The 25,425-nt window shown below is 41.2% G+C and overlaps 2 protein-coding genes and 5 non-coding genes across 10 annotated transcripts; 1 reads left to right on the top strand and 6 right to left on the bottom strand.

The window, feature by feature from the left end:
• Positions 1–985: 985 nt before the first annotated feature.
• Positions 986–18,660, top strand: Rfc4 (replication factor C subunit 4). The gene is made up of 11 exons (XM_041677980.1): positions 986–1,033; positions 2,035–2,176; positions 5,660–5,738; positions 11,387–11,466; positions 14,475–14,594; positions 17,043–17,186; positions 17,394–17,514; positions 17,924–18,049; positions 18,139–18,219; positions 18,295–18,411; positions 18,493–18,660. Exons 2-11 carry the CDS (start codon positions 2,046–2,048, stop codon positions 18,586–18,588), a joined length of 1,095 nt encoding a protein of 364 aa, XP_041533914.1. The 5' UTR covers positions 986–1,033; positions 2,035–2,045; the 3' UTR covers positions 18,589–18,660.
• Positions 18,643–25,406, bottom strand: Eif4a2 (eukaryotic translation initiation factor 4A2). Of its 4 annotated transcripts, none has more exons than XR_005976577.1 (12): positions 25,116–25,406; positions 24,289–24,337; positions 24,074–24,206; positions 23,670–23,809; positions 22,768–22,936; positions 22,576–22,685; positions 22,196–22,339; positions 21,323–21,460; positions 21,001–21,090; positions 20,693–20,772; positions 20,136–20,246; positions 19,347–19,425 (listed from the first exon to the last, which is right to left on the bottom strand). XR_005976577.1 is itself a non-coding variant. In XM_041677978.1 (11 exons), exons 1-11 carry the CDS (start codon positions 25,142–25,144, stop codon positions 19,281–19,283), a joined length of 1,227 nt encoding a protein of 408 aa, XP_041533912.1. In that variant the 5' UTR covers positions 25,145–25,395; the 3' UTR covers positions 18,643–19,280. The 4 variants fall into 4 exon arrangements, 2 of the variants coding, with proteins under 2 accessions (XP_041533912.1, XP_041533913.1); XR_005976578.1 differs by having other exon boundaries at positions 20,140–20,246; XM_041677978.1 differs by lacking the exon at positions 20,136–20,246 and having other exon boundaries at positions 18,643–19,425; positions 25,116–25,395.
• LOC121465216 lies at positions 20,836–20,975 on the bottom strand. The gene has a single exon (XR_005976641.1). It is a non-coding gene; the product is annotated as a small nucleolar RNA SNORA4 (small nucleolar RNA).
• LOC121465211 lies at positions 21,149–21,280 on the bottom strand. The gene has a single exon (XR_005976637.1). It is a non-coding gene; the product is annotated as a small nucleolar RNA SNORA63 (small nucleolar RNA).
• On the bottom strand, positions 21,977–22,158 carry LOC121465224. The gene has a single exon (XR_005976648.1). It is a non-coding gene; the product is annotated as a small nucleolar RNA SNORA81 (small nucleolar RNA).
• LOC121465212 lies at positions 22,409–22,533 on the bottom strand. Its single transcript, XR_005976638.1, has one exon. It is a non-coding gene; the product is annotated as a small nucleolar RNA SNORA63 (small nucleolar RNA).
• On the bottom strand, positions 23,907–23,973 carry LOC121465225. Its single transcript, XR_005976649.1, has one exon. It is a non-coding gene; the product is annotated as a small nucleolar RNA SNORD2 (small nucleolar RNA).
• Positions 25,407–25,425: the final 19 nt, after the last annotated feature.

Below are 25,425 nucleotides of genomic sequence, written 5' to 3'. Positions count from 1 at the left end.
GAGCCTTTGAGAACTCTGGCTCCAGAAAAATGAGCACGCTTCGCCAAACCTAGACACATTTCTGGTAGAAACAATGACATTCCTTTCACCGAGTGGCAAAGGTTCATTTATTTCATGTGCACTGGTATTTTGCTTGTATATACTCTCTGAGCCATCTCTCTAGCCGTGACTGCCTGTGGGTGTGTGTGTGTGTGTGAGTCTGCCCGAGTGCATGTATGTACACCACATACATATAGAAACTGCTGGGACCCGAAGGGGGCGTTAGAGCCCCTAAACTGCTGTTAGCAGTTGTGAGCCGCCAGATGAGCCATGGTCCTCCCCGCGAGGGCAGCCAATGCTATTAACTGCAGAACCATCGCTCTAGCTTCAGACGCCGCATTTGTGAACGCAGTTTGCCCTGTGGCCACTCAGGATCGGGGATGAGGGCAGGACTCCGCCGGGTGCCCCCTTCCGGGGAAAGGCCGAGAGAGAGCGTCCCGGCCGACCTTTGGGGTGACGGTGGCAGCAAACTTGCTTAAAGCGGCTCCTAGGGGGCTGGAGAGATGGCTCAGTGGTTAAGAGCATTCCCTGCTCCTCCAAAGGTCCTGAGTTCAATTCCCAGCAACCACATGGTGGCTCACAAACATCTGTAAAGAGGTCTGGCGCCCTCTTCTGGCCTTCAGGCATACACACAGAATATTGTATACATAATTAATAAATAAATAAATATTTTTTTTAAAAAGCGGCTCCTAGGGCGGGCGGACCTCAGCTAGGCCGGGGCCTTCCCGGAGGAGCATGCCGGGTCCGCTTCATCCCCGCTGCACTCCACAGTGACCGGAACGTCCCCGAGTCTGTCCGCGGGGTCCTCACAGAATTACCTCGGCGGAACCCGGCAGCCGGAGCCGATACCTGCACCTCTCCAAACCTAGTCAAACATTCGCGCGCCACCCAGACCCGCGCGCCGGAAGTGACGTTAGCATAACGCGCACTCCCGCCGTGCCTTTCGCCGCTGTCCTGTGGCGGGAACCGCGGCTCAAGAGGGACGGTGGCGACTGTAAGTGTCAGTACTGCGTATTCTCGGCCTGGGTCCGGGCTGGCGGGGACAGGGCTGAGTCCTCCACCTCTGCGGTGGTCACTGCCTACCGCGGCTCGGGCGGCAGGAGGCAGCAGCCCCGCGAGGTGGCAGGCCTTAGACCAGACAGTGACCGCGTACTGTGTTTTGTCGAGCATTAATTAACTCGTGGGCCAAGCTCAGCTCCGTTTTTGCAGTTGTTGACTTTTTTTCTTTTCTTTTCTTTTCTTTTTTTTTTTTTGGTTTCTGAGACAGGGTTTCTCTGTAGCTTTGGAGCCTGTCCTGGAACTGGCTCTTGTAGACTAGGCTGGCCTCGAACTCCCAGAGATCCGCCTGCCTCTGCCTCCCGAGTGCTGGGATTAAAGGCGTGCGCCACCACCGCCCGGCTTGCTGTCGTTTACTTTTGAGTCGTCGTTAGCCCCGTTTTCACATTTCCTTTGGCAAAGCTTCTCCAAATGTCATGAAGCTAGTCACGTTTAAGCACCGACTGTAGCAGTGGGGAAAAGAAAACAAAAACAAAACACATTGCCATCGATGCTGGGAGTTACCAGAGAAGCCGGGGATAGCGGAGGGGTGGTGGTTTTGGAGCCCCTGAAAATAGCCTGTAAATGTGCTTATGTATTAGTAGTTGGGTTTGGTATAAATCTTAACACTTTTCTCATTTTGATTTCTTATTTTGAGTCTATCACAGTAACTCCTGCCCTTAGAGCAAGATTCCACCCTCCCCTCCCCGCCCCCAAGTCTTTGAAGGCCAGCATTGGCTTTGCTAGAAAAGCTGCTCTCAAGGCCCAAAGGAGAGATGATATTGTTCAATTGTAAGGACTTTGTTCCCTCTTATGACCCTGTGACCCTGAGTGCATTCAGAACATTCTAAGTCAGTACTTATTAAGTAATTGCTGAATGTCTTTGCACAAGGTTAGGCGTCCTTTCACAGGGAACTTGCCCCTAATGCTTTCTTTCTTTTTCTTTTGCCTTATACCCAGGAAAGGAAACCATGCAGGCATTTCTAAAAGGCACATCTGCCGGTACTAAACCACAGTTCACCAAGGACCGGGCAGTGTCTGCCACTGCAGGAAGCAGTGGAGAAACCAAGAAAGTCAAACCAGTTCCTTGGGTGGAAAAATAGTAAGAATTAATCATTCTTTTGTTGTTGGAATAACTAATAAGTTTCCTCTTTCATCAGTTCTAGTCCATTTTTTTTTAATGTAAGGTGGATATGCTTGGACATCAGATGTAGCACAAATTCTTATTGTTATTAATAAAAACCTGGAGTGAGGTATTAGGGGTGAAAGCTGAAGGATCAGAGAAGCAGAGCCACAGAGCCACTAGAGAGACCTTTCACCTCTACTGAATCCTCCAGTTGAAGGAACAATCCTGTCCCTATGAACCCTCAGACTGCAATGAGCTCCTATCTCCTCCCAGCCACATCACTCCTGTCTCTTCCCAGGGGCTGGGATTAAAGGCCTGAGATCCCAAGGGCTAGGGTCACCTTTGTGTGAGCTCTCTCTTTTAGACTATATCAATTTTGTGTAGCTCGGGGTAGCCTTAAACTAACAGGTCACCTGCCTCTGTCTTCTGAATCCTGGGATTAAAGGTGTGTGCCATCAATGCCTGGCCTCTAGTGGCTTAGCTCTGCACTCTGATCTTCAGGCAAGCTTTATTTGTTAAAACGCACAATATCACTACAGGGGATTTGCCGTATATAGATGCTAACTTTGTGGGAAGGAAATCACCCAGTTATATAAGTATAAGTCCTTGGACTGATATAGTGCTGAGTTTAATTCTGTAATTTTATTTTATAAGTGAGCTAAAATTTTTATAAAGGGTACAGTTTTAGAGTCTTAGGTACAGAAATAAACAACCTCTCTGTGAGCTGGCTATAAATAGTAGTTCTACTGAAATCTCAATTCTGTCCCCATTTATTATAATATGCTGGAAATTTTGGGGGTTTTGTTTTTTAGCATAAGAAAAAAGGTTTGAAGTAGCACTAAGTTGTCATCAGCTAGGTGATACTCGGTATAATCATTAACTAGCCTCTGTCGTTACCAAGGATTTTCAGGTTATTTACAAACTAAACAAGGCCTTTATGTTATTTTTGTTGTTTTAATCATTTTTGAGAAATAAGTACATGCACATCATTCCCACCCCTCTCTACCCCCAATTCATTGCATGTTCGTGTCCCCAAAGTCAGTGCTTATAGCAATCTAGATTTTGTTGTTGTTTTAATTTTATTTATTGTGTATTCTGGAGAGTAAAGGTGCCTGTGTGCCACAGCCTGTGCATGGCGGTCCAAGGACAACTTGTGGTAATCAGTTCTCAGCTTCCACCCCGCTGAAGCAGGATCTCTTGTTTCTCCTACTGTGCGGCCTTCTCCAGGCTAGCTGGCTCCTGAGCTCCCAGGCAGTTCTGCCTCTAGTCTCCCTGTAGGAGTGCTGGTATTAATACAGCTAACGTGTCTACCCAGGTTCCGTGGATCTGATTCAGAGCCTCAGGCTGTAAAGGCTAGCACTCACCTGTTGCGCCATCTTCCTGACTCTAATCTAGATTTTTAATTTACTTTGCATTAATTCACTGGCTTTTCTACATGGTAGGTAAGCACTCTACCAATGAACTGTACTCGAGCTCAGAATTCTATGTTTCTTTGCATTTCTAAGTTTTATTGCTGGGGAAGGAGGGTGCATGCCTTAGAAAGCATGCCTTGACTCACGTGGAAGACAGGACAACTTGCAGGAGTTAAGTGCTTTTGCCTCTTATCTTACCGGCTCCAAAACTAGATTATTTTTTGAATTAAAAAAAAAATATGGGGGGGGGCTGGAGAGATGGCTCAGAGGTTAAAAGAACTGACTGCTGTTCCAGAGGTCCTGAGTTCAATTCCCAGCAACCACATGATCGCTCATACCCATCTATAATGAGATCTGGTGCCTAGAACACTATATATACACATGCACACACACACACACACACACACACACACACACATACACACATAATAAATTTAAAAAAATATGTGGGGAAGGGAGAAATCTAGATTTTCAGCTTCCCCAATCAGTCTGGATACGTTCTTGCATGACATCAGACTGTATGCTGCTTCTCCTTTGGAGAGGCTTTACATCACCATATAGCTGCTGTTCATCGTTTTCATTGATATCTGTCTAATCCTTGCAGGTATTTGGATGAGAGTTTGACTTACAGCACACAATGATTCTTGCCCAGTATTAACCTGATTAATTATAAAAGTGTGAGTCAGAGAATTTTGGGGCCGGTGAAAAGGCTCAGTGGGAAAGACCCTTGGCTGTGTAAACCTGACAACATAAGTGTGATCCCTGAACACCACAGTGGAAGGAGAGAAGTGACTCCTGAAAGTGTGTACACACACACACATAACACTAAAAAGTTTTGAATTGTGTTTATTTTAGTTTACATGTGTGAGTGTTTGGCCTGCATGTATGCCTGTGTACCATGTGCCCATAGAGGCCAGAAAAGGGTATCAGAGCCCATAGGGCTATAGTTCTAGATGGTTGTGAGCTGCCATATGGGCACTGGGAATTGAACCCGGGCCCTGTGGAAGAGCAACAGTTGATCTTAAGCACTGAGACATCTCTGTAGCCCCCATAACTTTCTTAAAATAAAAGGATGTTTTGTTAGTTTATTAAGCAGAAACTTGAGTTGTACAACCTGGGAGAGCAACTTTGTCATAGTAATTACTGACTAATGGCTGGAGGTGGTGCTCACACCTTTAGTCACAGCACTGGAAAGGCAGAAGCAGGCGGATCTCTGTGGTCCAGGTAGCAAGTTCTAAGCTAGCCAGAGCTACATAGTGAGACTTTGTCTCAAAGTATAAAAATTACTAATAAATTACTTACAATAAAAGTTATTATCTGGGTGTGGTGATGCACGCCTTTAATCCAAGCACTCAGGTGGCAGAGGCAGGCAGATTTCTGAGGTCAAGGCTACCCTGATCTACAGAATGAGTTCCAGGACAGCCAGAACTAACCAGATAAAAACCGTCTCAAACAAAACAAAAAAGGTCTCCTTTATTTTGGCGTAGTTAGTTGTTAGAAAAAATGGTACTAACCATATAATGTATTAGTAGAGACAGAAAGTGTGTGTGTGTTTACGCAGACGTTAGATATATTATTTTACAGACCAGACAGGTGTTCGCATTTTTCTTTTCTTTCTTTTCTTTTCCTTTTTCTCTTTTTTCTTTCTTTCTCTCTTTTTTCTCCTCTCTCTTTTTCTTCCTTCCTTCCCTTTTTTTTTTTTTTTTTTTAAAGACAGGATCCTGACTGTCCTGGAATACACTATGTAGACCAAGTTGGCTTCAAACTCAGAGATCCTTGCTAGGATTAAAGAGGTGGGCCTCCATACCCAGTTCACTGTAAATTAAATTCCTCTGCTTAATAATTTATGTGTGCAGTATAGGTAGAAACAAAAATCATTTCATTCCACTACTGTGTATTTTCTTATGGTAAATACAAATGAAGACTGCCTACTTTCAATTTTATAACTGAGAAGCTATCATTGATTGGTATTTTAGCAGAAGGAACACTTGAAACTTCTGTGGCTACCACATATGCTAAAATAACCTCCCTTCCCTCCATCCTTCAGTCGTCCAAAGTGTGTGGATGAAGTTGCTTTCCAGGAAGAAGTGGTTGCGGTACTTAAAAAGTCTTTAGAAGGAGCTGATGTAAGTAGATGGTGTTTGATGGGCATTGGGAAGTTAGCATTTATTCACCTCTTCCTTTATTTTAACCTTTTATCCATAAATATAACCTTAAATATATGCTATAAGTCTTTGATGCTACAATTATCATCTTCTGTGTGGCATTCTTATGTGGTGTTCAAGATCACTGAATACAGCCTGGTGGTGGTGGTAGTGCATGCTTTTAATCCCAGCACTCAGGAGGCAGAGGCAGGTGGATCTCTGAGTTTCAGGCCAGCCTGGCATAGAATGAGTTCCAGGAAAGCCAGAGCTACAAGAGAAGCTCTATCTGGAAAAGCAACGACAAAGTACGGTGAGTAAGATACATTGGGACCCTTTCTCCATGAGCTTATATTTTGGAGAGGAAAGAGAATAAAGAAGTAAATCAAGTTAGATATAAGCATGTTACAAGTAATTACAAATACTTGTTACAGAAAAGAGCCGATTTTAAAATAGATATAGTTGGCTGGGTGTCGTGGCATGTGCCTTTAATTCTAACACTTCAGAAGAATAGGCTGCTCTGTTGTACATAGTAAATTCCAGAACAGTCACAGTGAGACCCTGTCTGAAACATGTGTATGTGTAGGTACATATTTTTTTAACCTAGTTTTATTAAAAAATAGAGCATTTAATTCTTAGAACACTGCATTTCCTGTCATGGATAGGACAAAATATCCTTGATAACTTGCTTTTAAATTATTATAGTCAACATAAGCCCATTTGAAGAGTTAGCAGGTTTGTTTGGTTTAGTTTTTGAGACTGGGTTTTAGGTACTCTAAACTAGCCTTGAATTCCCAGTGTAGCTGAAGATAATCTCATATTTTAGAACCTCCTGGTTCTACTTCCCAAATGATGTCATTGCAGGTGTATACTAGGACACCTGGCTGAGTAAGCAGTTTTAAATTATATATGAAGAGGTGTCCCCATGTCTTATGAGCTCAGTACAGAAAGGGAATCAGAGGTGAGCATAGGACGTAGTTTTTGCTTTATTCTTAAGTTCTGTCTCCTAAACCTGACTGCCTTTAGAGACTTGGTTTGCCCTTCCATTATTCATTTCTGAAGTTACGGCACAGGTTAAGGAGTGTCACTTTTCCAGAGTGATTGGAACCAAATATGTTTTGGATTTTTGATTGTGTTTGTTTTGTTTTGTTTTGTTTTTTATTAGATTTTGGAATGTTTGTGGGTTAGGCAACTTTGCATCTTTTTAACAAAATATCTGATATAAACAACTTAAAAGGGAAGTTTGTTTTGGCTTACAGTTCAGAAGTTTCATTACGTTTTGCACTACAGGCTGATGACAAAGCCTTAGCATATGGGCCTTTTTTTTTTTGGTTTTTTTCGAGACAGGGTTTCTCTGTGGTTTTGGAGCCTGTCCTGGAACTAGCTCTTGTAGACCAGGCTGGTCTCGAACTCACAGAGATCCTCCTGCCTCTGCCTATGGGCCTTTTGGAAACACTTAAAACCTAAGCATTAACACTTACATAAATCCAAATTAAATGTATTTGAGATGAGACCCGCAAGTCAACACAGAATTCATTAATGTTTCATACCCATGCCCTGAATTTTATACAGTGGCATTTTGTGAATTGAGGTTTTCATACAATCAAAAACAAAGCTGTAAATATCTTACCCACCCATGTAGGCAGTTGTGGATTGGTATCACATCATTGCTGACTTTTTTTCCCACTTCTTTTGTTTATTTGCCTTTTTCTGACAGTTTCTCTTTGTAGCTCTGACTGTCCTGGAACAATAAGTTACTGTTTTCTACATTCACATATCAGTGAATTAGTACTTTTAGTGGTACATCAAACGTTCCCTTGTAGTACGATGAAAAAAAAAAAATGTCTTCAGAGGAACCATGTGTGTGGCAGCACACTAATATTTAAAACAGTCTGGATTTGGGATTCCAATGAGGGATTCTCAGCCTGTGTTATACTACACAATGAGAAAACACCTAGTTAAATTTTAAAATCCTTTCCAGTATTCATTTTGATTTGATCCAAATACCATTTGTCTTTTAATGCTATAATAGTATACAATGTTCATTGGCTACTAACAGATTACAAAGTAATTATTAACATTTCTAGACAAATGTAAGACTGTCACCTAATATAACATTGGTTAACCTCTTTTTTATCTGGGCCTGCAAGTGCAGGTATACTCTTAGCTACTCAGGGATTGAGGCCCGAAGACTGTAAACTCAAGGCCAGTCAGGCCAAGTTAGCCAATCCTGCCTCAAAATATAAAGTCAAAAAAAGGGTGGGGATGTTTACTGGTAAATTTTTAAATAATATGTTTGATCTCCAGTGGTACAGAAAAGGAGGTCTTATTTAATATTTTACACTTCATTTCTGAAGAAATTAATAAAGTGATTTTTGTTTTACTTTAAAGAGTTAAAAGTCCTTTCTTTCAAATATTTTAAAATTGAACTACAATAGTTTTTTTTTTTCTGAGATCAGTTTATATAGTATAAAAATTAATATTCTTAAGAGAAGGTAGCCAGGCAGTGGCGATACACGCCTTAATCCTAGCACTTGGGAGGCAAACAGATCTCTGAGTTTGAGACTAACCTGGTCTGCAGAGTGAGTTCCAGGACAGCCAGGACTAACACAGAGAAACCCTGTCTGGAAAAACGAAAAAGAGAGAAAGGGTAATGGGGGTAAAAACATGATACACACACACACAATTATTTAATGTATAACTAATAAATGTTAACTAAAGACATTTTAAAATAATTTTACTCAACTGTGCAATGTTGGTACATGCCTTTAATCCCAGCACTCAGGGAGGCAGAGGCAGGAGGATCTCATGAGTTCAAGACCAGCCTGGGCTACAGAGTGAGTTCCAGGACAGCTGGAGATACACAGAAAAACCCTGTCTCAAAAAACCAAAATAATAATTTTACTCTTGGCTTAAAGAACTGAGGTGTGTTTTAGTTACCTTGATTAATCATTACAAATAGAGCCATATACATATCAAAGTAATTATCACCTTAAAAAATATGAACCTGAGAGGGTATGCTAATTCATTTGCACATTGCAGTGATACCATCCCTGACACAAACAGCTTAGGATTTAGGCAGTCTCTCAGCGCAGGGAAGGCATGGGACTTTTGTTGGCTGGTCATACTGCATTTATGACCAAGAAGCATAGAGATGAACGCTAGTCCTGACTCCCTGACTCCTTTTGATGCTCTGAGGCTTATTTCCTCAGTGACTCTAGAACATGTCACGTTTACAATCAGTCCTACATCCCAAGTCTCTTGTCAACTTGACATCCAAACACACGACTTTTTTTGTTTTGGTCTTTTGGTTTTTCGAGTCAGGGTTTCTCTGTAGCTTTAGAGCCTGTCCAGGAACTCACTTTATAGAACAGGCTGGCCTCAAACTCACAGGGATCCACTTGTCTCTTCCTCCCGAGGGCTGGGATTAAAGACATGTGCCACCACCATGAAATGGCTCCAAACATACAACTTTTAAGCTATGCTGTTCTGACCCTCATCCCCATAGGCTGATGGCTGGCTCATAATACAAAATGTATTCAACACAATTTCAAAAATTCTCTGTCTTAAAGAGCAGAGACTTCTGAGACTCCCTCTGTAAGCTGTGAGTCCCTTACAATCCAAGCCAAGTTACATAATTTTAATATACAATTGCAAAGTGAACATCCCTATCCCAAAAGGGAGGAAGGGCACATAGCAAGGGAAGAATAGATCAAAGCATATCTTAAACCAGCTGGACAAACATGAGGTTCTAGAACAAAGGACTTAGGTAGCCTCATCCCTCCAGCTTGGCCACCTCCAGCACACATGATTTCTATCTTGGACCAGCTCCTCAGTAGACATCCCACTATCTTACGTCTCCACATCCCGGGGTCTCCAGTGCAACTTCTGCCTCACTCTCACAGTAACCTCAGCGGCCTCTCTCCACTATGACTGTATTCTTTTTTTTTTTTTTTTTTTTTTGTTTTTGTTTTTGTTTTTGTTTTTTTTTCGAGACAGGGTTTCTCTGTGGTTTTGGAGCCTGTCCTGGAACTAGCTCTTGTAGACCAGGCTGGTCTCGAACTCACAGAGATCCGCCTGCCTCTGCCTCCCGAGTGCTGGGATTAAAGGCGTGCGCCACCACCGCCCGGCCTATGACTGTATTCTTAAATTGTTCATATCTGTAAAACTAGTGCCATGTAGGTGAGGGTACTGAGTTCTGCTTCCAGTTCAACATGTAGCTTGGTCTGTCTGAACTACTGTTTCATAGACCTGTGTGGCTTCTGGGCTGACCCTAGAATATTCCTAGAGATATTTCTCAAGGACATACCCAAGGGTTTGTGAACCCAGGATCTGTTAATATAAATCATCATATAGGATATTTTGACTTTTTTTTTTTGAAAAATAGGGTCTCATAGCTTTATCTAAACTATGTGTTGTTAATGTGGTAGTCTTCTTTTAAAATAATTTTATGTGCATTGGTGTTTTGCCTACATGTCTGTCTGTAAGGTGTCAGGTCTTGGAGTTAATGACAGTTGTGAGCTGCCATGTGGTTGTTGGGAATTGAACCTGGGTCCTGTGGAAGAGCAGTCAGTGCTCTTAACTGCTGAACCATCTCTCCAGCCCCAATTTTTTTCTTTCTCTTTTTTTTTTCTTTTTCTTATTTATTTATTTATTTATTATGTATACAATATTCTGTCTGCATGTATGTCTGCAGGCCAGAAGAGGGCACCAGACCTCATTACAGATGGTTGTGAGCCACCATGTGGTTGCTGGGAATTGAACTCAGAACCTTTGGAAGAGCAGGCAATGCTCTTAACCACTGAACCATCTCCCCAGCCCCCTCTTTCTCTTTTTTCTATTTTAGGGTAGGATTTCTCTGTGTAGCCCTGGCTGTCCTGGAACTCACTCTATGGACTAGGCTGGCCTCAAACTCAGAGATCTGCTGGATTCTGCCTCCTGAGTATTAGGATTAAAGGCATGCACCACTACACCCAGCAGTAAAAGTTTTTCACCTTTTTAAGTGAGCTATCTAGTGAGGTTGGCGGGTATTTTATAATTAAATTCAACTGTTAAACAATTAATAAATGCAGATTTTAAAAAGTGCAGCAAATATAGAATCCAACTTGAAGTGCATAGCCTTGACATGGCAAGCAGAATGGTGTCAGAGTCCAGATTGAGAATTACATACATTCAGAGGAGAAAGTTCTTTCTTACTGCAAGTCATTATAAGTGCTTGAGGTTTTGTTGCTGTTTTCTGAGTGGAGTAGGAAGCCGACGAAGGCTTTTAAGTGGCACTCAGGGCAGTACCTGGGTGTTTGGGTAAAGCATGAATGGACAAGAGGGGCAACATCTGGTAAAAGTCAAACTACTACCTACTTATCTTCAGAATTCTACCTGAGTTAGAGCTTAATGCATTATCAAGGTATAGTAGACTGGAATTCTAAGTGGAGGCAGGAGGGTCAGGAGTTCAAGGTCATCTATAATTACATAGCAAGGTCAAAGGCATATTTAGAACTTTAAACACTGCGACAGCATTTAAATGTAGTCCATCAGGAAAGTCATCATACCATTTCACAGACCGTTGGGTTTTGTCGGTTTCATCTATTTGTGACAGAATATAATCTACAAAAATTAAAATTTAATTTTTGCAGCTTCCTAATCTCTTATTCTATGGGCCACCCGGAACTGGCAAAACATCCACAATTTTGGCAGCAGCTAGAGAACTCTTTGGGTAAGTTGACATTGGTTGATGTCTTAGTCACTTTTCTATTGATGTTAAGAGACACCATGACCAAGATGACAAATATAAAAGAAAGCATTGAATTGGGGTTTGCGCACTGGTTTTCAGAGGTTTAGTCCATTATGGTCATGGTAGGGAGCGTGGTGGCTCACAGGCAGGCATGATGCTGAAGAAGGAGCTGAGAACTACATCCTGATCTACAGGCGGTGACAGAGAGAGCCTAGGTCTGGCATGGGCTTTTGGAACCTCAGAGCCCACCCTAATGGCACACATGCTCCAACAAGGCCACAAATTCTTCTCTAATAGTGCCACGTTTTGATGGCTATACTTTCAAATAAATGAGGCTTTGGGGTCATTCATATCCAAACCACCACAGCTGGTCAGTTTCTTTTTAAAGACTATACACCAGGGACTAAAGAGATGGCTTAAGTGTTTGGAGAACTTTCTGATCTTCCCATAGAACCAGAATTTGGTTCCTAGCATCCACATCTGGTGAGTCACAAATGCCTGTTAACTCCAGCTCCGGGGGAACAGACACCTTTTTGTTTTCAGGTATCCAAACACACATGGCATTTACTCACATAGAAACATGCTAAGTAAAAATCTTAAGTAAAAAAGAAAAGGTTTTGAGAGGTGACTCAGTGGTTAAGACTATTCACTATGAATTGAAGAGATGACTTCGGTTTTTCTGATCTTCAGAGAACCTAAGTTCCCTCCCAGCACCCATGCTGACCAACCATGCTTTAAGTCTGGCTCATCCTATACCTGTTTCCTCCATGGGCACCTGCATTCTGGACACACACACAAAGCACATATAATTAAAAATATTTTTAAAAGACTTAAGGATCATTCCCTGACATCTCCAGACAGCTGTGGGTGGTGGGGCAGCACATCTTTAATCCTAACACTTGGGAGGCAAGGGCAGGCAGATCTCTGGGTTTGAGAACAGCCTGGTCTACAGAGTGAGTTCCAGTACAGATAGACAACCAGGACTACATAGAAAAGCCCCATCTGGGGGGGGGGGGGGGATGTTCATAGTCACTCATTGTGCATACTTGTAACACTTAAGAGGCTAAGGCAGGGGCCTCATGAGTCTAAGGCTACATGACAAGAACAGTTTCCAAAATAATGTTTATAATTGTCTTAAAGAATGTACTTGTAAATGCCATACTTAGTTGTACATGTGACTTTTCAAAGTACATGCACTGAGTTCTCTAAATGTTTATGCCTTAGAATATTTAGGATCTCATACTAATTTGGAAAAATGAAGAATAACCTAAACCACTTGGCTTAGAGAGATGGTTTAGCTTTATCAAAGGTAGCAAAGAACCAGAGTTCAGATCAGGTAGCTTATATCAGCTCTAAGGGATCTAATACACCCTCTAGCCGCTGGGCACAGACACACACACACATGCGCTAGACATGATACAACACGCCTATAATCCTAGTGAAATAATCTCAAATTTGAGGCCAGTTTGGGCTTCACAGCAGAACCCTGTTTCCAAAAAGAAAAAGTATATGTGCACATTTTGTCTGTGTAGAGAATTTGGAAAACAGTGGTTTTCTAGGGGATAATTTTATTTTATTTCTCAGATCTCTATAGTAGCATATACTACTTTAAGTAAAAAATGTTTCTATACCAGTTAGGAGTGGTGATGCACGCCTTTGATCTAGCACTCAGGAGGCAGAGGGATCTCTGTGAGTTCAAGGCCAGCCTGTCTATGATTCTAGGATAGCCAGAGATAAAACAGAGAAATCCTGCCTCCAAAAACAACAGTGACAACAAAAGGTTTATATGCCAGGTGCGATGGTACATGCCTATAAATCCTATACTGAAAAGTGGAAATAGAACTGAAAGCTGAGCCACCCTGAGTTACATAGCTCTAATGTAGCCTGGCTATGAGCATCCATCTCTTATGGACAGGAAAGCTTATTTTGCAGCGGTATCAATGACTGCAGTCTCAGTCAGTGAGAGACCCTGAAGGCTTCTGTAAGAGCCTCTCTCCCAGTGCTCACTCCAGCAGTCTAGACAGGAAGATACTGAAGACAGTTTTTCACAGTTGATGGCTTCTAGTGGGGGAGGGCTCGCTCATTTTTATCATGTTCCAGTGAGTATATGAACAGCACAAATTATACCTGGTGTATTTTTCTCTTTGTGGGGGTTGTGGGGGGACCTGGAAAGACTGGGAAGCAAGTGTGATGGGGTACATTGTGTGAAATTTCCAAATAATCAATAGAAATATTATGTTGGAGAAAACATCTTTTAAAACGTTCATATTTGGGGGCTGGAGAGAGATGGCTCAGAGGTTAAGAGCACTCACTGGCTGCTCTTCCAGAGAACCTGAGTTCAATTCCCAGCAACCACATGGGGCTCACAGCTATCTGTAATGAGATCTGGTGCTTTCTTCTGGCCTGCAGGCATATGTGCAAGCAGAATACTGTATACATAATAAAATCTTTAACAAAAAATTAAGTTCTATTTAGGCTTGAGGTATATGCCCTGAGTCTGACCCTTGCCACATACAACCTTACTCATTCATGTTTTAATCCAGAAATTTACCTTTTAGCAAGTTATTTTATGGGAATAATTCAATGTGCTAAATTATAACATTTAAAACCCAATAGATATCTAACAATGGAATGAATGTTACTGGTTTTAGTAGAAAGTGGATGCTTATTACACAAAACTGAGAAATTAAATATTTATTTGAAGACGTGGTCTCACTGTATGTAAACGAGGCTGGCCTTAAACTCAGAGATCCCCAGATCTGATTGCCTCTGCCTCCCAAGTGCTGAGATTAAAGTTGGCCACCGTGCCTGGGCTCTAGGTTTTAGCCAAAATGTTAGATGCATAGCTCCACAAAGAAAGACCATGTGTGTAATTGTGCCGCCTTTTGGTTTTGCTCACCAGGTGTGTTCTAACTCCCGAGTTAAAACAGCATCAGCACCTGGGTTACTTAGTGCTGTTATGTTTCATAATGCTTTTCATTTTGAAATAGGCCTGAACTCTTTCGACAAAGGGTTCTTGAGCTAAATGCATCTGATGAACGTGGAATACAAGTAGTCCGTGAGAAAGTGAAGAATTTTGCTCAGTTAACTGTGTCAGGAAGTCGTTCGGAGTAAGTAACTTGCCTCCCCTCTCTGTAATACAGCTCCTTCTATTTGCTTTAAATGTAGACTGTGGTTTAAATTTGGCCTCCAGTGTAGCATTTGGGTGAGATAATTGGTAGTTATGAAACTAAGTCCCCTCGTGTCTTTATAAGAAAATGGTAGACCCTGTTTAGCACAATTATTCAATAGTTTTAACAAAAAAAAAAAAAAAAAAGAAATCCTCAACAGATAAACTGTCCCAGCCGCTCAGTCTCAGATACCATGTTATAACAACACAGACTAGCCTAAAATCAATCTGAGTTCACAGTGGAAAGTGCTTACACCTAGAGTGGACAGAGAGTGAGAAGTCGACGAATAGGCAGCAACTTAGGTTCCTGCTCTTGATGCAGCCAGGCCCTGCAAGGTCCTGTTGCTATTGCGTCTGGTTCTCCCTCAGCATGTGGTCTTGCTATGAGAGCCTACACTGTCCTAATTCTGCAGCTGTTCTGTCTCTCCTCCCTGGGGTGGGTAGCAGGGGCATGCCTCCTCCCTCCCTCTGTTGTTACATGAAAGGCATTGGTGTCAGTCACTAATAGCCTGGCAACATGAAGGCTAAAAAGCCTTAGAATGCTTCTAGTAGTTTCCTGAATATCATAAAACTATCCTGGGCCAACTAAATGAACAGTAAAAGCCAAAAACAAGATTCATCTTCATTAAATAAAAATGCTATAGAAAATAAAAATGAAGCGAAATCAGTGTACAGAAAATAACCCACAAAATGGAAATGTTTACAAGTCATATCTAGAAAAGGACTTATATCCAGAATATATAAAGAATTCAATTAAAAATACAACTACAAAATGGGCAAAGATCATAGACATTTCTCAACCAATACCATGGCTGAAATTAAAAAAAAAAAAAAAACACAGAAAACAACCAGCACTTGTTAAGGAGAAACACTGTAAATTTCACCTATTGATGGATTATAAAGTAGTACAGTGTCTTAGAAAATAGTTTGTCAGCTCCTCTAACGATTAAGTAGAATTGCGCTTGAGTGAGATAGCCAACAGTGAAGGACCAGCTCCTGAGTCCAGTCCTGGAATCCATGCAATGGAGAAGACTGGTTGTCCAAAAGGTTGTCCTCTGACCTCACTTGAATGCTGTACACACACACACTTTTTTTTTTTTTTGGTTTTTCGAGACAGGGTTTCTCTGTAGCTTTGGTGCCCATCCCGGAACTAGCTCTTGTAGACCAGGCTGGCCTCGAACTCCCAGAGATCCACCTGCCTCTGCCTCCCCAGTGCTGGGATTAAAGACGTGCGCCACCACTGCCCGGCCACACTTTCTTTCTTTTTCTTTTTTCTTTTCTTTAAGATTAAGAATTACCACGTGGGTGCTGGAGCAATGGCTTAGAAGTTAAGATGGCTCTTCCAGATGACCCGGGCACAATTCCCAGCACCCACATGGTGGCTCACAACTGTCTACAGTTCTGGAAGATCCAACACCCTTATATACGCAAACACACAGGCAAAACATCAATGAACAAACAAACTATATTTTTAAAAGGAAAAAAATTAAACCACATGACCCAAAAATTCCATCCCTTGTATTCTTGCATAGAAGATTAAAGTTGATGAATGCCTAAAATGTGTACAGATGTAATTATTCCTATTAGACAAAACACCAAAATATCCAAATGATTAGTGGGTAAACAAAATGTGAAATACCCATCTGCCTATTTGGTTATAAAGAAGTTAAGTATTGGCACCCACTACCATATGGTTAAGTGAAAAAACCGAGCTATAGATCATACCTTCATACAGGCAGTAGACAAGTGGAGCTGGGGTCTTGACAACAGCTGCTTTTTCAGGGAAAAGTCTAAAGTTAGATTTGTTGACGGCTTTACTGTAGGTTCCCCAAACTGTCTATACTGTCAGTTACCTGTGGTTAACTATGGTCTGAAAACAACTAATGGAGAACTTCAGAAATAGTTGGTTTAAATTGCACACCCACCATTCTGAGTAGCTTAGAGACAGTGTCATTTTGACCAGTCTGGGACATAAGTTTGTCTGGGATGCCCACTCTGAACTATTGCTGGAGTATGAAAGGAGGTTAAAATTACCCTATAGCACAAAGAACAGTAATATGTTGAATTTCCTTTATCTGTATCATTTTGTAAACAATATAGGTTGAGATGATTCAGAGGGAAAAAAGTATTTACCATGCAAGCCTGAAAACCTGAGTTTGTTCTCCAGAACCCTTGTTAAGGTGGAAAGAACCCACTCCAGGTACCCTATTTTCTTACAGGAGTACTATGGGAAGCATGCACCTACCCATACACATTATACACACACCCTAATAAGCTGAGTTATTTACAAGTTATAGGTTACCACATACTAAGATACAAGTGGGTGAACTGTGTATTTTATCTCAGCAAAGATACTTACCGGTTTTTAACTCCTGTGTTTCTGATTTAGTGGGAAGCCATGTCCTCCCTTTAAGATTATAATTCTGGATGAAGCAGATTCTATGACCTCAGCTGCTCAAGCAGCTTTAAGACGTACCATGGAAAAAGAGTCTAAAACAACCAGATTCTGCCTCATCTGTAACTATGTCAGTCGGTATGTATACACCCTGAAGCAACATGCTAAACCGCCTTTTTAAAGCTAACATTGGTATGCCAGGTGACGTGTCTATACATTCATACATGTGTAACAGTTGGATCAAAGTAACTGATTCATCTTTCACTTTGGATTTGTAGTGACAACATTCCTTATTCTATGTTAATTTGAAGTGCACCATCATGGTTGGTTTTCAATCTTTTCCAGAATAATTGAACCCCTCACTTCTAGATGTTCAAAGTTCCGCTTCAAGCCTCTGTCAGATAAAATTCAGCAGGAGCGATTACTGGATATTGCTGAGAAGGAAAATGTTAAAATCAGCAATGAGGTAAATACTAATTAAGATTATATATTAATTCTTTTTATGAATGTACATCTTAAAGAGGTCCTGAAAGTTATAATTGAGCACAATTGAAACTCATGATTCCACATATACTTTTTTTTTTTCCTGAGACGGTTTCTGTGTACTCTATAGAAACCTCTGCTTCCCCCAGTACTGGGATTAAAGGCATGCCCTACCACTTTTTAAATGGCCTCTTCACATTTGATTCCTTTCTAAAGCAAAGGTCTGCCTTTGCACAGATGCTATCTCAACCCACCTGCAAGACTGAGAAACCCTGTCTAAAAACTAAGACTCTAAACAGGATTCTCTCCAGCATTATGGGAATTTAGTTGTCTTTGTGTGGCAAGCACCTGGTAAGCATCTGGCCAGACCAATTTTCCTAACTCTTTTTCAGGGAATAGCTTATCTTGTTAAAATATCAGAAGGAGATCTACGGAAAGCCATTACATTTCTTCAAAGTGCTACTCGACTAACAGGCGGAAAGGAAGTCATGGAAGATATCATCACAGACATTGCTGGCGTGAGCACTTGGCAACTCCTAGCTCTTTTTATTATTCCAGTACTCAAGTTGGAGACCTTGCCCTGACTTTTAAATGTCTATTCTTTCAGGTAATACCAGCTACAACCATTAGTGGAGTATTCACTGCATGTCACAGTGGCTCTTTTGACAAACTAGAAGCTGTGGTAAAGGTAATTATTAGTTAAAAATAAGATTTTCAAAGCAGTTCTTTTATTATTTGATAAAATAAACTATTTCTGTTGCAGGACCTAATTGATGAAGGACATGCAGCTATTCAGCTTGTTAATCAACTTCATGATGCAGTTGTAGAAGATGAAGAGCTTTCTGATAAGCAGAAGTCCATTATTACAGAAAAACTTGCTGTAAGTATTGAGGCTGTGCAGAACTGTATGTCTCTCTGCCCCCTGGGTGCCTGACTTAAACTTTGCTTATTCCCTTTGCAGGAAGTGGATAAATGTCTGGCGGATGGTGCAGATGAACACCTGCAGTTAATGAGCCTCTGTGCAACTGTGATGCAGCAACTAACTCAGAACTTCTGAAGACCAACTTGTGTGATGATCTTTTTAGCTAATAAATAAACGACAAAAACCCTATAAAGTGAATATACAATTTATTTAACATTCAAACTTCATTAAGACATGTGCAATATGGCAATTTTACTGTGGGTTTAACCCTACCTAGGATGATTGCTTGCTGAGGCTTAGCAACAGGGTCCAGTTCACGCTTAGCACTAATTAAATACTTTATTGAATAAATACAATACCAAACAAAATGCATTCAAATGTTTTCTAAAAAAAGAAAAATCACTTTTAAAGGCCTTTTCTAATCAGGCTAATGACAAATACAATAAAGGCAGATATGCTAGTTTAACATAATTGGCTGATTTTATACAGCACTTATATCTTTTAGTCCACAAGTATATTATTAAATGATAGAGAACATCTAATACAACCATTTCTACATAACTAGTAAATGAATTTCTAAGAAAAAAAGATTTTACAGACCCCATCTTTTTATACCCACCCCAACAGTCTAACTCTAAAGAGGATAAAGCCAATGCCTTTCCTCACAAGAGCTCAGGACTAAAGTCGCTTTGCTATCAGAATCTGTATTTGTGATCCGTTATGAGCATTGAGACAAGATTCAAATATTCTCAAAGAAGCACAATGCACGTTGTGATCGCCTATTCAGCAACAGCGAGCACTGCATTCAAACTATCTCATCCCAGGAATTAAATAAGGTCAGCCACATTCATGGGCATTTCCTCCACTGTAGTATTGTAGAAAGTCTCAATGTCACGAAGAATCCTCTTGTCTTCTTCAGTAACAAAGTTTATAGCCACACCTTTCCTCCCAAATCGACCCCCTCTGCCAATTCTGTGTAAGAAAAAAGAAACCAGCAGTCAGGATGTTGCTTTAGTATTACTTCATACTACTGAATATGACGATCCACTTGTTAACCATCAGCTGCTGTTTACTTATGGTTATAGTTCGTGCTTCTAAGTGGAGCACTAGCCGCTAAAAACCAATATATCCAGAGGTGGGAGGAACCATCTTCCTCTGCAGTTAGTGCCAAAAGATTTCAAGGCTTGTCTGGCTGCAAAATGAGATAGGCGCCTTGAGCATTATAATAAAAGCAGATGACAGTATTGTGTTTGGGGTGAATTAAAGCCCATACCAAAGTGGGCCAGCCAGGAGCAGATGTCAGCCTGGGACAGATGTAAACACCAGGGATAAAAGAAAACAGTTATAAAATCCATTTCGACGCACTTCTGGAACTGTAAACTGTAAATACAAATGCTGCAAGGTTAACTATTTCCTAAAACTTACTTTTTTTTCCAGTGGGAAAACAAATATTTGGTATGGTAACCCAAACTTATCACTGCTTTTTGCTCAGCTTTTCACACGTTATACTCAAGATTACTCAAACGTGTTACCTCCAAAACAGCTCTACCTTCCTACCAAGTACCAGACAGTACAGACCACCTAACGCTCCCTATCATAAATGCTAACATAACAAAATGCCTTTGGCTGGAACAACTTAAAATATCAAATAATCATGACAAAAGAAAATCAAATATAAATACCGACTCGCTCTTTATTCAAACAGTGTGCTGTTTCGCTTATGATTCCACGTCCTAAATTACGTCAACGCCGTTTCTGAGCGCCATCTCGTCATCAACTGCCGCTATCGACTCCTGTATTTTTTAAAAAGTCTTTTTTTACATCATATAACAAAGTACAATTCAATTTATTTAGGGATAAAAGCCACTATAACTAAACCAGGGAATCAACTCAAAATGCTACCAGCAACACCAAGAAAATCCCAACTATATAGAATCAATCACCAAGAAAGCACATGAACTCAAGAAAAATCACTAGTAAGGCTCAAACATAAGCTAAGACCAAAAAAAACTAAAGCAACCTAATCTGCATGTATGTACACAACCTTGGCCACATTTACAAGTTTTCCCACTTTGTTCTGATCAATATTCCCAAATCCAATTTTACTTAGACCTTGGTAAATTATGCCTATTTACTGGAATCTATTCCCTGAATTGCCATTACCTTGTGTATAAAACATTGTAGGAAAACGTTCGAAATTCCTTCTCCAATACAAGTGGAGAAGATGCTTTCTCCTCACCTGTGAATATAGTTTTCACGATTGGTAGGTAGATCATAGTTTATAACCAAGGACACTTGTTGCACATCAATCCCACGAGCCTGAAATAGAAACAAGGCTTTTCAATATCCTAAAAATTCAACAAACTAGACATTCCTATGATTATTGTAGGCCACAAGATAGTAATGAACCATACTAAATGGTATAGTCCACTGTGGAGTGTGGTCTAACTTATTCTGCCAAATAGCTTAAGTTGGTTAAGGTTATTTAAAATACCTTCCCCACAAATCTAGCTTTTTGGTACTTTTTAAAAAAGGGGGCACACTTACCAACAAGTCAGTAGTGATCAGAACACGACTTGACCCTGATCGGAACTCCCTCATGATGACATCTCTTTCCTTCTGGTCCATGTCACCATGCTGCAAATGTTAACAACCTTTTAATCAAGTATCTCTAGTAAGGTACACATTTAATTTCATGTATGAGACCAAGCGTCCCTGGCTGCTACTGAGTGTATAGCAGACAGGTATAGTTAAGAAACAATATTGTTTTGAGCAGGGGGAACGACAACATAGCACTCAACAGCCATATTGTAGTTAAATCCTGCTTAATGAATGTAATTTGATTAGCATTACTAAATCCAACTCTTACCAGAGCAGAAACGGTGAAGTCCCTGGCATGCATTTTCTCTGTGAGCCAGTCCACCTTGCGCCTTGTATTGAGAAAAATAACCGCTTGTGTGATGGTCAATGTCTCATACAAGTCACAAAGAGTGTCCAACTTCCACTCCTAATGTAGGTTAAACAAAGTTATGTCAATTAAATTTTCCATTTTAAGAAGACTGTTGTTCAGTGGTACTCAACTTTCTTAAGGCTGTGATTCTGTAAGACAGCTCATGTTGAGAGCTTACCCAACCATATTGTTGCTACTTTATTTTGCTGTTTTTCTTTTAAGAAAATAAATGCAGCTTAAAACAGATACAATGCTCCTTGAAATTTATTTCTAAAACAAAAAGCCAAAATTGAAGTGTTGTCAAAAATGGAAGCGCAAATCAAGTAAAAAATAAAAAACCCAGCTACTTTATAGAAGCTGTTCTTCAATTTAACAATCATTAAATAAAATACCAATTTACATTAGTTTTCTCTTCCTGTCCAAAAATTCCACCCAAAAAATAACGAAAAAGTGCATCCAGAATCCAGCAATTCCCTATTTGCTGCTCTTATGAATCATAAGATATATGTATGGCACGTAGCATTCTGATGTAATCTTATGCAAACAACATGTTGAAAACTGCTGTTTCTATAGACTTATTGCACCAAATCTTAAGACAAAGGACACTGGACATTAAGAAAGAGGTCCACCCCTGTCTGTGGGATCCAGTGCAGTCAGTTACTTTTCTTCTTGTGTGTACTCTGCTAGCATCATTACAAAAACTAAGATACAATCCTAGTTTCTGCAATTTTAGCACAGTGCTTATACAAGAAGGTGAGGAAAAACTTTTATACTCAAAATGAGACAAATTACCTCTCTTTCAACATTAATATAAAACTGTTTGATTCCTTCAAGGGTCAATTCTTCCTTCTTCACCAGAATTCGAATTGGATCTCTCATGAATTTTTTGGTCACTTCTAACACATCAGTTGGCATTGTGGCAGAAAGCAACACAACCTGTAAGAGAGAAAGCGGTTGTTTTACCTGTGTATTTGTTGAACTTTCAGTTAATAATACAGGAAAGAAATGTTTGAAACCAAGCATCTCTGCCTGACTATGGTAGAGCTAAGCAGAGATAGTAAAGTATCAAATACTTTCAGCAGGGGGAACGACAATAAAACACTTCAGTTATATTGTAACTTTTCCTGCATGAAACCAAACCCAAACCAGTAGGAGTACAAAATAAACCTTACCTGAATGCTTGTATTTAATTTCTGGAAAATCTCATAGATTTGATCCTTAAACCCTCGACTCAACATTTCATCTGCTTCATCCAAAACAAACATTTTGATCCATTTTGGAGCTGTTAATCAAAAAAGTCATACTGTATTTCAAGATTCCTTTAGCCATTTTTAGTAATAAAAAAAAACCTATAGAATACTTACAAAGGTATCTTCTGTTGAGCATATCAAACACTCTCCCTGGTGTACCAACAACAATATGAGGGGCTTCAGCCTGCAACTTCTGCATTTCATTTCGGACATTCGTTCCTCCAATGCAGGCATGACAAGTTGCTCCCATATAATCCCCAAGAGCCAAAATTACCTTTTGGATCTAAAAGCCAAAAAGCTTAATTATCATTCTATGAAAACGTTAAGTTTTAAGACTTAAGCTCCAAGGCATAATCGCACTATTTTTTTCTGCCAATAGCCTTTATGCATGCATAGCACAAAACTTATAATTCCAAGCTTACAATTCTCTTTACTTATTGTTCCCTCCTCTTGTTAAAACTGGGGATCCTGTCACCTCAAACACCAACTGGGGACTAAGGAAAAAAATTTGCACTTTCTCCACTGTGTAGGGTCAGAGTGAAATATATTCTGTAAGGGCAAATGTTGGTCATTTTTCTCCCAGTGTACTGTGCCTTACAACCTTGGCCTGGATAAAACTTCCAGCTTTATTAGCATTACTTCAAAGCCAATATAGCAGTGCTTTGAAACAGGGCATGCAACAGATGCATCACAAACTACTGAGACAGTCAAATGTTTAACATGTCACTGCAGTTTTCATGTTGCACAACTGGATTCCAAGTTTTCAAATGGGTACAGATACAATCTCCACCCTTTGAGTAAACCTATAGGTTCAACTGTTGAGGTACAATCCTACAAACCTACAATACCCAGTTCCTTCTTAGCTTTCAACAAAAACTTCCTGCATGCATGTATAATTAAAATGGGGGCTGCCATTACTAGGACGATCCATACGTTTTAATTTTAAATTCTTCACAGTTGTGAAACCTGAAACCTATGCAACACGCAAGCAGTTTTTTGAACTACACTATCAATACCTGTTGAGCCAGTTCTCTGGTGGGGGCCAATACTAGTGCTTGGGTCTCCTTGAACTCAATCTCCAACTGTTGCAGGATGGAAATAGCAAATGTGGCTGTCTTGCCAGTACCTGACTGAGCTTGAGCAATCACATCATAGCCTAAAAAAAGTAGGATACACATTTACCGATCCCACATCAAATCGTCATGTCTACTAAACACCATGTATTCCAGTTGGAACATAAATTATGCCCAAGAAAGTGATCAGCAAGAGAATCTCTTCATTTCAGGTCAGTCCCGAAAGATGATTGCCATCATTTCACTTTAAGGAATACAGACAGGTGCTAGTTATTTCCCCCAAAAGTTACTTTCCCACTTATGGTCCATATATATGCAGCAACTTTTAGTGTGTCAGTGAGTTTTACCTTTAATACAAGGAATTATAGCTCTCTGCTGAATAGCTGAAGGCTTCTCAAAACCATAAGCATAGATGCCTCGTAGAAGCGACTCCTTTAAGTTCATATCATCAAAGTTATCAACGATTTCATTCCAGTTGCTCTGTAAGTTAATGATTAAACTATGAGTAAGATGTAAAAAGTTTACCATCTCAAACCTTTAGCATCCAACACCCATTTCTTACCTCGATGACACCATCGGGGTCCATTCCCTCTGGGCCGCCATGTTCTCTGCTGACAAGAACACTGCAGTTAGACAACTCACCCCTTCCAAGCCACGAACGGACATCTAGACGGAAGGCCCTTTCCATTTCCACCCTGTGCCTCAGTACCCTCCACGCATGCGTACTCTGAAAATGCCCAAGCAAGGTGACACTGCGGCTAAGCACCATTCTCTTTCCCCACTGGCTGGGAATGTTAGTAAAATGTGTAAAAAGCCCCTTCACTACTGCCCTAGGACCAGGCCCTCCCGTTTGGGAAAAGCAGCTCTCGCGAGTGCTGCGCGCGCCGAGCTCCGCCCCTAACTCTGCGCAAGCCGGCGTGATTGACGCCGTGAAGGCCCAGCCAGGACCATGCCAACGGCTCGTCGGCACCCCGTTTACGGCCCGGTGTCATCGTCCTCTAGCCGTCCCATCTCCCACCTTGACAGAACCCTTGGAACCCCCGGCTCGCGCCACCGGCCGCAAATAAAGCCGGGACACGGTCACCCTGTCCTCAGCTGACTGCGCCACGGCTCCGCTTGCCATGTCCCGCATAGGGAGGGGCAGCGCCGGCCAACATGTCACAATGTCTCCTAAGAAAAGGCATCCGTAACACACCGTTCTCCCACCCGTCCTGTCTCCCCACCATCTGAAACCCTACCATGATGGAAGCTTCTCGAAGGACACAGGGGACTGTGTGTGTCCCTCAGAAAAAGCCCGCATGGCTGCAGTGTGGCCACCAGACACCCACGTCAACTGCGGGTGCTAGTGACCTTCACTACCGGCCACCGGCCGCCCCGGGAGCACCGTACCTGTTGTAATCCGCGGAGCCACCAGACATGATCCGAAAACCCACTCAGCGCCCGACTAAAAAGACAGCCGCGCGGTGCCGCCCGTTTTTTATAGGCTCGCGGCCGGAACCCGTTTTCTCGCGGAGGAATTTTCTTAGCTGTCTTCAGAAGCTGCAAAAATTGTCCTCGGCTTTCTTCCCGCAGTTGAAATCCTAAGGGAGTCGATGACAAAATCCACATTTCATTATTACTTGGTATTACAGCGTTCCCGGAGATCCATGAATCAGGAGCGGGGCTGGGACTCTTTGCGATCGGCGGAAGAATATTGCAG

The sequence above is a fragment of the Microtus oregoni genome, unplaced genomic scaffold (assembly GCF_018167655.1).
Source record: "Microtus oregoni isolate MIOR12 unplaced genomic scaffold, Mior012 000029F_ref0000214, whole genome shotgun sequence".
Classification (NCBI taxonomy): Eukaryota; Metazoa; Chordata; class Mammalia; order Rodentia; family Cricetidae; genus Microtus; species Microtus oregoni.
The sequence above is the reverse complement of the archived record's forward strand: the minus strand, read 5'-3'. Positions and strand labels throughout refer to the sequence as shown.